We start from the raw sequence: 16,997 nt of genomic DNA on the forward strand, positions 1-16,997 counted from the left end.
ATAAATATATTTTTAATTTCAGTGAAACTTAGAAAGGAAATTAAAATTTCTCATTGTGGCCTCAAAAAAATCAGAAAAGCCCACCAAATAATTTTTTCTTTTTTTCAAGTTTTGTTTAGGAAAGCACACAAAAATGTGCTTAAGTTCATCTTAGTCTTCTGAATTAAAACTGCATAAACTGTGAATTAATTCACATTGTTTGTAAAATAAAGACATGTATGAAGGGTATGGTTCTGTTAGGTTTACAATGCTAATTAACTTTATTGACTTTCAGTGAAATGGAAATTCTGACCAAAGCATACAGTCTGTCTGTAGCCTCTCAGAAATATGTTCTTTATTCAAAGAATTTAGGCTGTAATTTTGTGAAGCAAAAATTGTATTTTTTTGTCTTGTTTAAAGTTTAATATCCATTTTAAATATAAATCCTACTCTGCCCTGTTTATGGAGCCACCACTGATGCTTCTGCTTTAGGAAAGGAATGTTATGGCTGGAGTATTGTGTTGTGTTTTAAAATCAGATGGGAAACTATATTTTCCTTTGAGATTATCATACCATTCTTCACATAAATTTCCTTAGTTAAGAAGACTATTTCCCCTCTGGCTCCTGTCCCTGAGCAATTACCCAGCACAAGCAATCTATGGAGAATAGCACGAGGTGTAGCTGATTGTCATTCAACACAAGTGAAATCTTTAGGTGAACATTAGTCACTCTTTTAGACATGTTAGCTTGAAGTGGAAGCAGTCAATTACGGAGTAGAGGCTTTATGGCTACATTATTACCATCATACTATTAGATTTTCGTCAGCAGCATTCTGTTTGATCGATCTGTGCCAAGACATTGATGGATAGTTTTGTTCTTCAAATGTCAAATATGTGGGACTTCTGTGCTTTATTTATTTACTGGTGTGCTGCTGTATTGTGGATATCTTGCTTCTCTACATCATTCTAGTTTCAGCAGCTAATCATGATTAATTTTATTTGAAGTTTTGGTGTTTATTTCAATAGCATTCTTAATCATTCTTTCTTATGCTCTTGAATCACAGAGGGAACTGTGCTGTTGTATTGGATGTGCACTTAGTTGGATGTGTGAAAGTTTTCCCAGTGGTAGGAGGGCCTTGGAGAACAGGAGCTGCTGCTGACTGAGAAATGTGTGTGTATCCAGTGTGTAATGAATTTTGAGATTCTGTTTTCTCCTCAGTGCTTCCATATGTAGTGCTTTTCCTGGGACTGGGGCTCTGTTATTTTATGTTTCTTCAACACGTGGCAACTGTATTAGAGCATCACTAGCTTCAAGATGCCAGTTTAGTTTAGCTCTCAGGTTTTACCATGAGTACTATTTTTAACTGAATATATGCGTTTTTAAGTGTATTCAAAAGTAAAATAATGCTATTGACACTAATCAGGCATATAAACAAACTCTTTATTGTTTTAGATGGTGATGAAGAAATGAGTAAATAAAAACAAAGAGCAAATATATGTGGAATGATGTTGATCTCCTGTCTCCAGCAGGGCTGAGAAATTTCTCATCAGCCTGTTTGTGAGGGATACTGACTCTAAGTACTTCAGCCATCTCTCAGCATTTTCCTAGCAGTGGTACAGAATCAGTTCCTCAAGAGAAAGAGTAGGACAAGACTGGGAAGCTGAAGGTTACCTAAATTTTCTGCAGGCAGAAATTAGCAATACAAAGGTTGTGCACCCGTGGCCTCAGTGACTCAGGGCCACAGACATGAACTAGAGCTGTGTTTGTGCAAGGAGGGGCAGGAGCTGCAGTCTCTGTGTCCCCTGTCACAGAGTGACCCATGGGCAGTGTCGTGTGCCAGAGGAACAGCACTGTTCAGCTCCTGGGGGCTGCACCCTCAGGAAGGGAATGTGTTAATACATTAATAGTGTTAATACTAATGTTGTCTTGAAATGGGTTCTTCACTTACTGAGACATGTTAAACATAATCTGCCTATTTGGAAGCCATACATCATTAGTCAATTAGTATTTCAAGCCCATTCATTTTAGTCAATACTGTGCAAGCATCCTAACAGGATGTGAGTTGGGATTTCAGTCTCAGGATTTGAATTCCTGGCAGCAGTAAGATTTTTTTTTTTTTTACCTGATCAGGAAGGAGTATGAGTGTTGAGAAAAAATAAAAAAGAAAAAAATATTTGTGTAAATGCTACAATTTTGATTACAGAAGCATTGTACAGTCTTGATTCATCTCTTATCCATGTCCCTCCACTGCCTCTTGGACAGTGCTGCTGGTGCTGTATAGTTATTATTCTCCACTGCAGAATTGGCTGCAGTTCAGTAGTGTGCATGTGTGTGAAGTGACTCTGAATAAAATAGACTATTTAAATGTAAATAGTCTTGTCATTTTACCTAGTGAGGCTCACTCCTCGCTAATTAGGAAGACATTCATTTGACTTAAGTATTTGAACACCAAAATAATCAATTTTGTTATAATACTGCTTTTCTTTTCCAACTGTGTTTACTTTTGTACCTGTGCATTCACATATTTACAAACATGTATGCCAAGTAAAAACCAGTATATTATATTATTAATATATTCTGTGTTTTAGAGTTAAAAGTGGAGCCAAAGAGAGCGTAAGCTGATGCCCAATTCACTATAGCACTAATCAAATGCTTAGTTGATTTAAATGGATTTCAAAGACAAGATAGATTTGGCCATAAAACCTGGATTCAGAGTTTTTTGAAGTAAATGGAGGTCAAAATATTGTGTTCAGTGAGCTTCAAACTGGGCACTATATCACAGCAGAAGCATAGGGGCAGTGGCTCCAAAAAGATACAAATGCTGCTAAATGTAGTTAACAAGTCAAAATAATTTTATTTCCTCTCTGTCTTTTTTCAGAAAGAACCACATTTTTGCATTTGGAAAAAAAGAGATGTTTGCCATTTATATGAGCTAAGGAAAGGTAACCAGCCTAGCTCAGGATATGGATCTGTGGGGAACAGGGAAAAGCTAAGAACACTGAAGACAAAACAGAAGGAAGCTTTTTGTCTATTGCCACGTGCTGTACACGGTATAAATGAAAGTGACAGGTAATTTAGATTAGACAGTAGGCAGTGGTCTAATTGTTAGTGTGGTGTAATCTATTAAATATCATAATGATCTCAAGTTAACAAACCCCCAGTTGCACTGTAGGTAAGTGACATATATCACACACAGCTGCCTCACCTTCATTTTGTACCACTTTATCTTCTGGGCACACAGTAGGACGGGGACCATCATAACCATTATTAACTCTCCAGGGCAGTATCACTGAAGTTACTTATTTCCAAAGTATCTTGTTTCCCTTGATCCATTAGGTACACCTGCCTCAGTGCCCACATCTCCTTGGTCACTGGCTCTGGGGCTCAGCAGTGAGACTTCACTGGAGCCAGCAGCAACACAGCGACTGAAACTCACGTAACCAAATCTGTGATCAGACAAGAGTTACCACTGCTGCCCTCTTCACATTGTGGTGAATTTATTTGTGTTCAACAGGATTTCACTGGGACCAAGTGATAGGGAGAAGAAGAGCAGCTGGTGGTGGATTAATGGAATGAGGCTCATATTGTTTGGTCGATAGGCCAGATAATTGCCCCGAATGGTTTTCACTGGCAGCAGGGAAAGGGGGGCTGAGTTGGTGCCTCCCCAGCTGCTGTGGGTTTTGCTGTTCTCTGTCTCTATTGCTCTCTCCAGTGCCATGATGGCACCTTCTGCCCCACCCCTGCTGCTGCTGTCACTAATTGAGCATCTGCCCCGTGTCTGTGACTCCTGCTTTCCCTGTGGTTTTAGTCTCTTGTCTCGTTTGTGCTGGTGGACTTTTGTCAGGACCAATGAGACATCTGTGATTCTCCCATCTAGGAATGGTGGAGCTTTACTCTTGTTATTCTGGAGAGAGGATCTTTCTCTGCTTTTAACTGTTCCCTGAGTTATCCCATCAATTGCTCTTGTCAGACTGGATTCACAGTCACTTCTCCAGCCCACTGTCCTCTCTTGGTTCCCTTCTGAAAGAGTAATACTGCAGAATAAGCAGGATCATTTTTCTGCTAAGGTTTTATATACTTTGACTTTTTTTCAGGTTACAGCCATCCAGAGCAAGCTGCTGTCAAAGATAAGCTAATATATACTCCTGCAGCAGGCAGTCAATGCGTGTAAACCATCCCTACCTACACTGGTATTGCTGGAGGCTGGAGTAAGCTATGCTTCAGCAACTCTTGAATTAACAGGTTTTGTCTGTCTGTAGCAATTGCCTGACTACAACTCGTACAGAAACTCTTGGTCAATGATTTGGGGCTTTTTTTTTTTGTAACCTCTTGCTTTGTTTTTTCTTTTTCCAAATCTGAGAATAAATAGCACAAGTTTAGATATCCAGAAAATGTGATTTAGGTTGTCGAGGAAGAATGTGAAGGGGACTAACCTAAAAGACAAGTAGAGTAATTGAATAGCAAATATTGTGGCTGAACTAGCGCAAGATGCAGAAAAGTAATAATAATTAGCTAAATATTTTGCACAATCAAAAACATGTAGTCAGTTTATTAAACAGTTCTAAAAATCCTTGTTACTATTTCAATATCCAGTTAAAGTTCTGAAGTTTTTATGAAAAAGGTTTGGATGTTTTGCTCGACCCTTCATGAAAGTTTGTTTCTTTTTCGGTTTTTTCCATCCTTCCATCAGACTTAGCATTCATATCACACTGAGCTCAAGTATCTTAGGATCAGCCTTAAATTAGACAAAAACATTTGGGTTTTTTTTCTTCATGCTGATTAATTAATGTACAGTAGGTATCTTGTAAAATGACACATGAAGCCAAATAGTACTGGAACATTCTAGGACACATATACATGTGTGTACAAATGTGTCTGTATGCATCTATGTGAGGAAGACCTGGGCCATTTTAAAGTAACAATATTTTGTGCTGTCAGTGGATGTAATTGCAGAGCTCCTCTGATTCTGGTCCACCAACGTAAAGAAAGCAAAATCTCATGTTGAATTTAGTTTCACTAACTGCAAGATGGTGTGGTTAGAAAACACCAAACCAGAAATCATTGCTTGTCTGAAATCTGTGGTTATTTCAGGTTCCAATATCAGCTGAGTTTATCTGGCCCCTGCTTTTCCGTAGCTGGCATGGATTCAGGAATAAAGCAGTTGTGAGCGAGCAGAGAAGGGACTTTGGAATTTCCTGCACTCCTGCTGTGTAGATTCAAACTCTAAGTGTAAATAATGGATGAAGCTAAGATTATTATAATTGATCATTGTATGATTTATATGGAGTAATTATAACTAGGTTGAGAAAGAATTTTCAAAAGCTAGTTTCCTGGTAGCCAGAGTCATTAAATAACAGTGTGCTGCCAAAACAAAAATTAGGTGGGAACGTAGCCACAGAGTTCAGAATGTCTGTCCTCCACCTGATTTATAACTACCCTGATGATGACAGTATCAGTGGTATTTTCCTATTAAGAACAGTAAGAGCTGTTTCAATTGTTTTTCTTATCTTTCTAACAGAGCTCCACATTGTTTTAAGTGTAGTCAAGCATAATAACTGGAAAACTGTAAAAATCTAATGCATAACAAAACGAAAAGGTGTAAGAGGTTGAAAAGGTTAATTAAAAGTGTAATGATCACATTTACTGAGACAGTCCAATTAATCACTTTATTCCAGTGGTCATGTGATACAGAAACCATTGCTCCAGAAAACTGATTCCTAGTGCTGGGATACATGGCCTGTGTTCATTTAAATGTGTATTTTTCTACAAATGGAAATGTAACTTTTTATTTTAGGCTGCTTTTATTTACTTGACATCATTTAAGTAGTAGCTAATGTTTAACCCTGTGTCCTCACATAATGCACTGCTCCAGCCATGCTCCCTCTGAACAGGATGGGAGCATTGTCCCCTTGATGCTTGCAGTCTTACAGCCCCACGGGAGGTTTGCTTACAGCTTAATGGGCTTGTAGGTATAGAAGAAATGAAGCACTAGAAATACATCATTATGTAATGTGATCTCTCTGAAACAGTGTATGTGACCAACAAAGTGAATTCTCAAGTGTCAACAAGCACAGCTAAATGTGATTTTTACCACGTCAACTGGAAAAAAAAAGGGAAAAAGAACCTTGAAGGATCAATTACAAGGGTCACAACCTTGTATTATCTGATTTTCTGTAATATTCAGACAAGCTTTATTGGAATGGAACATAAATTTGAAAAATAGTGAGATTAGAAAGGATTGCCATGCTAGAGCAAAGAGCTAGAAGCTTTCTCCTGGTTTATTTTGCTGGGGCAGCACTTTAGAGGGAGCCCATTATAAGCAGGAGAATAGTAGTTATGTTAACATGGTAATTAATCAAGTCTGGGGAAAAGAGGAAACAAGTTGTGAATTCAATTCTGTAGTAATAAAAAGAAATGCTGAAAGTTGCCCTGTAAATTGGCATGACTTTGGCAAAACAGTCCCTCACTGTGTCTTGAGAACTTGCATGCAGTAAATCACTTCTCATGGCAACCGTGTAGGTTTGAATGTTTTCACAGGTTTATTCTCTATTTCCTTGTCTGCTGGTTCTTTCCTAATTCTGTTGATTTAGTATTTAGCTAATAATAAAATACAGAAGTGTATAAAACAAGAGCATATGCAGTAACACATTTGTACTCTATTTTTAAGGGGAAATTAATTAGAAGAACTCAGCTGAAACTGTGGTGATAGCCTTCCACATCACAAGCACAGCCTCTCAGCACAGAGCATGAATTGTGTGTGGAATCCCTCACAAAAGAATTGTATGCTGTACATGGTCCCAGTCATGCATAATCCATCCCTGGTGCTGGTATAGTGTAGATAGGTTAAAATGATCTTTACAGCCTAAAACTCTTTAGGGTAGAACTGAAATCATTGGTGCAGTAATGTGAGAAACAGTGACTGGATCAGTTTGCAGCAACTGTGGTTTCTTTGTTTAGCAAGTCTTGGACTCAATTAATGCATTTCTGCCTCCTAAGTGAGATACTTTGGACAGAAGTAACAGTAGCTTTAAAGAGCCAAATTCATAGCTTAAATTATTGAAAATTCAGAACAGCTCCAGTGAACAAAATAGATTTAACTGTGCTGGCATGAATATAATGTATAACTGCTGTCCACTGTGCCATGTGGAAAATTAGGGACCCTGGCATAACCTGTCATTACATTTGTAACAGAAATGAAAGGTGTTAGATCAGGATGTTTGTGAGTGAAGACAGAATTTCAGCAGTGTGTGCCACACTGTGGGGGCAGGCTTTCCCCTCTCTGCCCTTGTGGAACTAAAATTTAAACCAGATCACTGTTGGTTTATAAGACTTTCCTCTTACATAACCTGTGAGTTGAGCAGATGTCCCTCAGCCAGCCCACAGGGCTCAGCCACCTTAGAGTTGTCTGCTCATCTTTTCTCCATTCCTCCCCAGTAAAGAATTAAAGTGTTAAAGGGAGTGCTAAAATACAATTTCCCCCCTCTTTAATCAATACATATGCAGCATAGGAGTTGGAATTTCACTGCAACCTTTATTTGCAGTCTGTGAAATGCACCAGGTAATGCAGCAAACTAAAGCAGGATCTAACAAGAGCCCTGTTGAGTATCAGAGCCCAGATGCAGTGGTAAACTTGGGCAATAAAAGATGCAGCATTTAGAGAATGTGGCCCCATTAGTAAAATTAAACTTCCAGGAACAGACCAAGAGGTAAATTTATCCACCTGAAAGTCTGAAGCCTCTGCTTCAAGATGATACCTAAAATCCTCAGCAATATGCTTAGAATCTTTATAAAATACACAGAGAAAACAGTTTAAACAACAAGCAAACAAGTAAAAAAAGGAAGAATAAACTCTTTATTGTGAGGGTGGTGAGGCATCCCCATCCTTGGAAATGTTCAAGGCCAGGTTGGATGAAGTTTGAGAAACCTGGGCTAGGGAAAGGTATCTGGAAATACAGAAACTGATCTTTGTTGGAAGACTTTGGAGCTGTGGAGCCAGACTCCCAGCCTCAGGCAGGTGCATCTGCCCACACAGCAGTCAGTGGGTGCTCCTGGGAGTAGAAAGCCAGAAATTTCCAGTCACTAAGGTAGTGATCAGAACAGTCCTTGAGGGTGTGGGGTGTCTTTGCTCTCTTCTCATCTCTGGGATTTCAGAAAGCCTGGGAAGGTACCCTGTGGGTTTGGCAGTACCGTGGTCTGGAAGGAAGGGAAGGAGATGTGGTGTTTTTCAAAGGGATTAGAAGTAGGGAGTGAGTACAAGAGAAAACATGCCTCTGCAGGCTTACAGACTCTTCTTCAGGGAAGGTTTCCAGTCATTGCTGTTGTAAGAGAAGTAACTCTCTTTCCTGGGTGCAGGCCAGGACCCAGCAATCTGCCTCCCAGTGAGAGCTCTCATTCTTGGGCTGAAGCAGCTTGCTCCCTCTTTGTTTTGCAATATGCACCATTTCCTTGTTGAGAACACTCTGTGGTGAGATGGTTTGAGAGCCCTTCTGGGAAATGAGAACGGTGTTCCTGAGTCTCTCATGTCACGGAAGGCAGCGAACCAAACTCTCTGCAAGATCCCAGCTGATGATTCACCAGCCCAGTCTCGTAAAATCAAAGGCTGGAGTGTGTTGGGAAAGACTTCAAACATAGCAGTTGTGCATAACACAGTAGCTGAACACTTCCAAACATAACATGGTAGATGAACACTTCCAAATCAGGCCTGTTGGTTCACGCTAAGCGACGTGATTGTTCCCAGTCTCTAAATGGCTGGGACAGGAGAAAGTATTTACCTCCTCAAGTGAATTTATGGGGGTATTCAGAAGAGAATTCTGGAGACCTAGGCAATTAGTGTGATCAAAGAATTAATGACTAACCAGGAATGTAGAATGTTCCAGCTTTGGTCGTAGGAAGCTGAAGTCTCATTTTAGGCAGTTTTGTTTGTTTAGATCTTTTTGTTGCTGTAGCTTTGGTTGTAACTTTCACGGTCTCATCTTTGTCACCTGGTGCCGTCAGCTGTAATTTCTACATGCATCTTGTTGTATGTGGTAGTATTCTGAAAGCCCTGGTCATAGCTGATAATATATGAGCTTTAATTTAAAAACTAAGTCACCTGCTTATTAAGATTATGGAAAAGGTTTGAAATTGGCCAGCTGTTCTGTAAATGCTGAGCAGAAGAGAAGTAGAATTTCAGAATTATACTATCAGTCTCATGTTTGTTGTTTTTTTTTTTTGGATGACCCATTTTTTCTTTGCTATTTGGGATTATAAATAATTTCTCCAGGAAAGCAGTATTTTATTTTAAATGCATCTGATAAAATGCAGGTGACAATGTTTGCTATGATTTCCTTATTTTTTAATTGCTCTTCTTACAAAGCAAAAGTTCTTTGGTGAACCCCACAGCAGCACTTTTGTTTAAGTGGGATCATGGCTCTCTTCTTAATTTTGGTCAGTTTTTGGTTCCTATATGCCGTATCCTGCACCTGTGTTGGAGTAGACCCATACCCCTGTGGTCACCTCTATCACTTTGCAGTTTTGCCTTCCATCACATTAACATTTATTGCTCTCTTTACAGCATTGCCTTCACTATATCCACTAGAAAACCTACTAATGCTAATTACTTGCAAATAGTAATGGTAATTTTAATGACAACCTCAGTAAATTGCTTTTTATATGCTGTAAGAAAATTGAAAACTAAATGTCCATTTTGCTGCTTAATAAGAATCTTATAGAACAATTAATATTCCTTGTGTTCCTTCTGTCTAGTGGGAGCACAGATAAGAAGCTCCCAGTACCTATTGAGAAGCTTTTTTTGGGTACCATGGGGTGGGTTAACAGGAGTTGAGGAGACACAGTAGGTACAGAAAATGAAATAGAAATGGAGGTTCAAAGAAAATGAAAGATGAAGGTAGAGAGACTGTGGAAGAGGGTGAAGCATGAAGAAGACCAATCAGGGTAGAGGAAGCCCTATTAAGACTTTAGGAGCACCTCTGGATAAAAAACTGGAGCTTTTGGCTGTCTTCTTTCTGTGGTCTGTGGGAGACAGAGTCCAGGACTCAGTCCAGGACAGCTATGGCTGTAGCCAGGGTGGAGGGATGCAGGAGGTAACAAACATCAGAGTGGTTGCACTGGTACAACCTGCTTTTTCATCCCTAAAATTGGTCAGGAAACATGTCACACGTTACATGTGCAGTAGAGGAGCTGGGGGTTCAGGTACAGGCAAGTCAGTGTCAGTACCAATGGTCCTGCCCCAGAGTTTGTGTGTGTGGTGTGCAGCAGCTGCCTGGTGACAGGCTGGGTTCAGGAATCCCAACGCTGCTGCACTCCCACCAAGGCACAGCTCCTGGCTCTGCCTGGCCTCTGGCATCCCTCTGCCTCTGCCCCATCAGGGCAGCATCCCCAGCTGCTGGATGCAGGCTCCTGCTGGGAGGCAGCAGCATCCTGGTGCTTCAGGCTCAGCTCTCCTGGGCCCGTGCTGCAGACAGGACCCAGCACCTCGCTCACAGCCCTGAGACACCGCTTACCACCTGCCTGGAAGGGACTTCCCACGGCTTCCGTGGTCATCTGGCAGGAGTGGAGGCCTGTGTGCTTTGGCAGAGATTTCCAGAATGGACAAATGCAAAGCACATTTGGGAGAGAGTAGGCTCTGGGTTGGGAAATTGTGCTGCAAAGAAATCTTTACTTGTCCCAGGCTCCTGCCCTGACTGCCCCCAATCCATATCCTAATGCCCCAAGAGAGGGGGAAACTGAAAAAGGATCTCCTTACACAAACCTTTCCCAAAGGGTTCTGGCATGAAAAGTATCTCTGGATAAGATCCATTTGCTTTTAAAGTAGTCAGTACCTGGTAAGAGCCAAACTCCTGCCTGTCTTAATAATTTAAGCTTTGTGGAACAGAAGCTGGGTGAAATTTTGACCTTATAAATTACTGCTGCATAAGTAATCCTCGGGAACACTCCCAGTATTGTTAACTGTTTGTAGTTACCACAGGACTTAGGAATAATTCTGCGCTTTTGCAATAAAAATAAAGCATTAAATGTATTGCAGATTGTCAACTTTGCATTAAAAATATGATTTAAAAGCTTAAGAGAAGTTGGTATTAATGAGAAGAGTTGGTGTAGACAGTCTGGTTTAATTCAGATGCACTTGGTACACCTCTCCTACATTTAGTCTTGGTTTTAAAAGGTAAGAATAATTTGTATAATGTTAGGACAAGTATGCTGGAAAGAACAGCTAGAGACATATGTATCAAACCAGAAATGCAAGGAGAACTTTACAGCCAGGGCTGCTTTAAAAAACAAAACCCCCCCCAAACCAGTCTGTATTCAGAGCTGACAGTGTAGAGAGGAATGTGAGTGTTGGGCAGATATAAATTGACTGACAGGTATGAATATGCATAACTATGGTTTGTGAACACTTTGCACCTATTTCAACTTTCACCCAAGATAACTTTCGCTGCTGTTTGCACTGTCAGTGACTTGGCTTATGTTCTGCCTTTTGAAAAAGATTGATTAACCTGTCCTTTTGATTTTTGAGGTGCTTGTGTTCACAGTGCTTTCTGTTCATATTGCAATACCCCATTCAGAACTGTTCCACAGAATTTTGTATTAAAGAGTGGAATTCAGCAGTTGACTCCCAGGCACAAATAACCATGTAATTACTCTGCAATCACATAGTAATTAGCATATACTATTCATATATTGCATAATTATATACCCTGCAGATTACATAGTAATTATATTTGTACTAAACATATAATTCTATATACTGTATAAAATAACTTTAAGGGTTCATAGTTAATATTATAGTTGTATGCTAATGTAATGCAACATTTTATATTAAAATGTTACAATTTTATGAGAGGGTTGTATTTTGGGCATCTCATCTCTTCTGCATCTGGTGTTGCTTAATCTGTTGTAGGCTGCTATTATAAGAAATGATGGGCTCTTAATTTATAGTCAAATGTTGCATGTTTACAGTTTTGTAATTTATGAAGATGCAGAAAGTTGCCATTTTATTGTGCAGGCAGCTGAGACTGGGAAGGACTTGGAGTGTGATTGCTAAATTACAAAGGTTAAATGTACAAACACACTGAACATAGTTACAGCACAGTGCTAGAATGAAACACAAATCTAATGCTCCTTAGCTTTGTGTTATTTTTGGGTGGGTAAGATGCATGGGACAGTTGCAGGTGATTTATTTGAATAATGGGAAGTGTGTGTGAGCAGCCAAGGCCCATCTTGGGCACAGTGTGTTCCAACAAATGCAGAGCTCAGTGCAGCATCTCAGCCAAGCTGCTTCGTGTTTCCTGCTGTGGAAAAAGAGAAAAGGTTGATGTCCTGATGTGGGAATGGGAGGCAGAGTGGTAGGAGCATGGAGATGAGTGGCAGTGAGCTGTAGAAGGACCTTGGACTGAGTTTCTGGGTAAAGGTGAAAGATCTAGGGGAAAAAAGGCTTTTTTTAAGGGTAACTTAGAGCTTTGGATCATTTAAAATGTTTTATCTTTGGCCAGCCCCCCCAAGAGGTTGCAGCAGATTTTAGATATTTGCAAAATGTTTTGTTCAGCTTGCAAGTTCTGTAGCAGTGGGAAATTAATGTATTTTCTTGGATCTGTGATGTTGGCATTCCTAATATCCAAAGCAGCATTACAATTATTCTTAATTGAATTTTGCAATCTAATGCCAGTTGCCTTCCTTTTCAAGCAAAGCGTCTATTGGGTTTTAATATCTGGATAATGTATTGAGAAATTAAATGTGTAATTACAGCCTTAACTTACATCGGATTTTAATTTTTCCTATAATTTCTTGTAGTGTGTACGTTTGTCTGTGTGTATGTGTGTGAGAGAGAGAGAGAAAAAGGGACATCCTTGTTTAAAAATGTTTCTTTCATAGCCACTTTTTAATTTTATGTCAGCTCCTTCAAAGTTTAAAAAGCTCATAAATTTTCCAGGGTTCAGGTGGCATCTGTAGCTCTTCTAACAGTGTTTTACCTAAGCATGGAACTTGTGGGTGGCCTTAGAGAGCTCTCAGTTGTGGGTGTTAAACCATTACCCTGAGAAACAGAAGGACTGGTCCCATTTTCTGGCACCCAAAGCTTTGTATGTAACAAACATATGTGTTCAGGATCTCGTTAACAGTGAAATAACCACAAAGCACAAAGTGTAAATGTGACGCGTTTCTCACTGCTGTTGTGTTGTTTTTTCTAGTGGAGCCAGTACTTTCAAAGGGGAACAATTGCTTGGATGCAGCCAAAGCTTGTAACCTAAATGATACCTGCAAGAGGTTCAGATCTGCTTACATAACCCCCTGCACCAGCAGCACGTCTAATGAGATCTGTAACAAGCGGAAGTGTCATAAGGCCCTCCGGCTATTTTTTGACAAGGTCCCCCCAAAGCACAGCTACGGGATGCTCTTCTGCTCCTGTCGAGACGTAGCCTGTACAGAAAGGAGACGGCAGACTATTGTTCCTGTGTGTTCATATGAGGACAGGGAGAAACCAAACTGCCTGAATTTGCAAGAGTCCTGCAAGAAGAATTACATCTGCAGGTAAGATAGCACATGGCAAGGAAGTGATTAATGAGGTACCAGAGAGAACTTTTTGGTGCTGATGGATTTGCCAGGACTAAGGGTCAGAATACCCACGAAGGAAAAGGATGAGTCAGGGAAAAAAAGCAAATGCCTCTGACATCCTTAACAGAGTAACAAAAGCCCTCATTTGCTTACAGTGTGTGCCTTCTCCAAAACTGTTCCCAGCTACTCCCTCGCATTTTGGAGGAGTCTTTAAGTGCCCAATTTAATTTTTATAGATTTTTGTTGGAAACACTGTGTGTATCTATGAAGTGATGTCTCAGTCTGATTTTTATGTCCTATTAGTGACCAGGTGAAAATATAATTTTTCATTATAATGGGATTTATTTTCATTGTACATGTAAGTACTGATAATTGGGAGTACAAGCTTCATGTTGGACTTCATAAATAGTCACAATACACAGACTACTCATATGTTTTTAATTCATTGGAAAAAAAAAAAATAGTCCATATTGTAGACAGAATCTCACTGTCTTCATAGAACTGGTTTAGCCTTGAAATGGTTTCATCTCCCCTGCCTGAGAGGAGTGCTGGGCTGATGTAACTGGGGGGTCATTGGTTCACTGACCTAATTCCCAGCCTAATTCCCAGCAGAGCCCTGCTCCGCTGGACAAACTGGGTCCTTTCCCCTCCTGGGGTCCCTGCAGGTTGGCACACAGAGCTTATTCAGTGGAAAACAGGACCTCCTCTGCCCTCAGGAAATGTTTTGCTCCTACTTAGAATTGTGTATTGTTTATATTAGAGCATTGTTGTGCTAATGTCATATTTATGAAGTCGTGCCCAAGAATCCTGCTCGTTTCTAATGTGTAAATTTCTTGTAGATTATCCAATTCTGTGAATTAGCAAACAAGGGAGATAAACACTATTGTAAAATGTCAAGGACACTGAAGATACAATCTAAATCTTAATAAGTACTTACTTATGCCTGGTAAAATATTTACTTTGAAGTTTGTTTATGAGATTTCCACTGCTGGTCTTTAGCACTTCAGTTGTGGCTGAGTGTTGTTCGGAGGTGAGGAGATGAGCAATGCCCTTCCCTCCATGGCTTTGGGGGAATCTGGAGACACATTTCCTGTTGGCCACAGCAGGAGCAGATGTAAATCAGAGCAGTTTGACTTGCATTCAGCCCCTTGCTTGCTGATGCTGTTGCAGTTTCTGAAGGCTGGGTACGTGTAGCCTCAGAACAATCCATTTTCTGTTTCCATGTTGTTCCACTGGTATTTTTTGCTTTTGTGTATTGCCTTCCCTACACACAGGTCCTGTTAATTGAGTTACAGTATCTTTACAGTGTTTTCTGTCAAACTGTCAGTCTGTTACAGCGCCAGTGAAACTGGAGAGAGGATTTTATACAGAGACTTCTCCCTGTTATTTGGGTTGTAGTATTCTGGAATTAACTTGTTAAATTAATGCCATTACTCCTCTCATGACTGTGTTTTTCTTTGGTCAGCTTTGATCTAATGTTGTCTCAGCAGTTAAGTTTTTAATGGCATTTTGTTTAATTTAACTTCATGAGTCTGGTGTTGTGCTTTCTCCATTGTAATGTTGCAGGGGAAAGCTTGGTAAAATCTCTGCTTGAAGCTGCAGCCAGCACTGAGATGAAAATGGATTTATTTGTAAATGAACAGTGGTTTCTTTTACATTAGAACATCAAAATTCAAAAGTTTTGGCTCTGCCAAGGCTCATTGAGACCTGGCTATGAGGCTGAGGGGCAGCACTGGTACAAGGGAATGGGTGGGCAAATGCCTGCAGGGTCTGGGGCAGACTCAGTGTGGGCAGCACTAAGGTCCTGCCGAGGTAAAGCAAGCTTGGTGTGTTGCTGAGAGTCACCTCACGTTGGTGTTACAACCTCCTGGGCTCTCTGAACTGCTGCTGGTTTAATACCTTCCCTCTCTGCTGTCATGGAGAGAAGGAATTGGCAGCAAAGCTATCCCAGCCTATCAGACAGTGAAAGACATTTTGTCTCTGTGACTTGTGCACTTAAAGGAAATTGCTGAGATTTGTTCCCCTTGTCCTGCAGGAAAACAGGGACTTGGGCAGGGCAGGAAAGGAATGGGAGATCTCCTTGCTATTGTAACTACTGATAAATATCAGTCATTATAGTAATTCCAGATACGTTTAGAATAATTAAAAGCAGTAGTCAGTAGGTGTGTAATTCTAACTCTGATAACTTCTATTTCATTTTGAAATCAGGAGTATCTAAATGGCAGAATAATTTGAAAATACGGTCTTACTGTGAGACCAGGTAATTTAGAAATATTATTTGCATGCCTGTTACACCAATTAAAGCTTTTTCATAATGCTAGTTTAGACAAGGGGTACAAGTTCTAAAGGTTTTCTGAAAATATGTTCATGAAATGGTTTATGAATGCTGCTTACTCAGAAATGCAAGACTTGAATCTGCCTGTACTCTCTATAAAATATCAGCTGGGCCTGTGTATTTAAACATTACATTTTGAACATTCCTTAAAAATTTTATCCTGGTGTATATATCACCAAATCTGTTCTTGAAGCAGAGTTAAGAGCAGGGAGGCAATCTGGCCAAACTGCAGGTACCACTAACAGACATGGCAGGACGCTTTGCTTTTTTATTATTTTTTATTCAACTCATTAAGCTATCTGTTATATAAGAAATTCTCAATCGAGGGATAAAGAGACCTGAAATGTCAGGAAATGCAAATAAGTTCTGACTTATGTAAACAGTCCTAATTTTCAACTTCATCAGAATGCTGAATGGTTCACTTTCATTATCATTTGTCTGCTGCCTCTGCCTGTATCCTAGTCCATATCCAGCTTTGAAACAATTGTAGTCTCTCAGGCATGTCTGTCAATGCTCAGTGAAAAGAAAAGCAAAAAACCCAAGAAGACGAAGCCATCAGACTTCTTTTTTTTATTGTGTGCATAAACAAATCTAAGAAAAGTCAGTGTACCATCAAAAACTTTCACCAGTGATGTCCTGGAATCGCACAAACCTCTGAAGAACTTTGTGATCTGATCACCTCAGCTAAAAATTAATCTTCAGAAAGTTGACTGGCATGTTTTAAGAGTATCATCCTGCTGTAAATGCAGGGCAGGGTGCTTCATATTTGCCATTATCACATTTGACAGTACTGCAAATACTGTTTTGCTTGAGTAATGAAAGTGTGAGTCATTAGTTTGGTCTTTTTAATAATCTGTGTCTTGAATTTGCATACTTGGGGTTTTTTCCTGGATATGTTCAGAAGACACTGACCAGAATAATAACAATACAGACACATTATTTATTGAAATAATTCTATCAATCTATCCATGTGCTGCAAGGATCAGAAAAGAAGGGCAGAATTTTTTTGCTAATAAAACTGGTAAGAGCATGTTTCTTGTCCTTCACAATAATTATACTCAAAATGACTGGTCAGATCATTGAGGTTTATTTTTGAAGCTCAAATAGCCAGAAAGTAGTTGTTAACTAATTTCAGAAG

General features: G+C 39.8%; 1 protein-coding gene across 2 annotated transcripts in view; it reads left to right on the forward strand.

The window, feature by feature from the left end:
* Positions 1-16,997, forward strand: part of GFRA1 (GDNF family receptor alpha 1) — a 135,950-nt gene that overhangs the window by 67,860 nt on the left and 51,093 nt on the right. The window contains exons 2-3 of one of the 2 annotated variants that reach the window (XM_023929928.2): positions 2,858-2,921; positions 13,161-13,500. In XM_023929928.2, the coding sequence (XP_023785696.2) occupies positions 2,858-2,921; positions 13,161-13,500 (404 nt within the window). The remainder of the gene's footprint in view (positions 1-2,857; positions 2,922-13,160; positions 13,501-16,997) is intronic. The other variant, XM_023929923.2, reaches the window with a different exon arrangement.

Source organism: Cyanistes caeruleus, chromosome 8 (assembly GCF_971803275.1).
Source record: "Cyanistes caeruleus chromosome 8, bCyaCae1.hap1.1, whole genome shotgun sequence".
NCBI lineage: Eukaryota > Metazoa > Chordata > Aves > Passeriformes > Paridae > Cyanistes > Cyanistes caeruleus.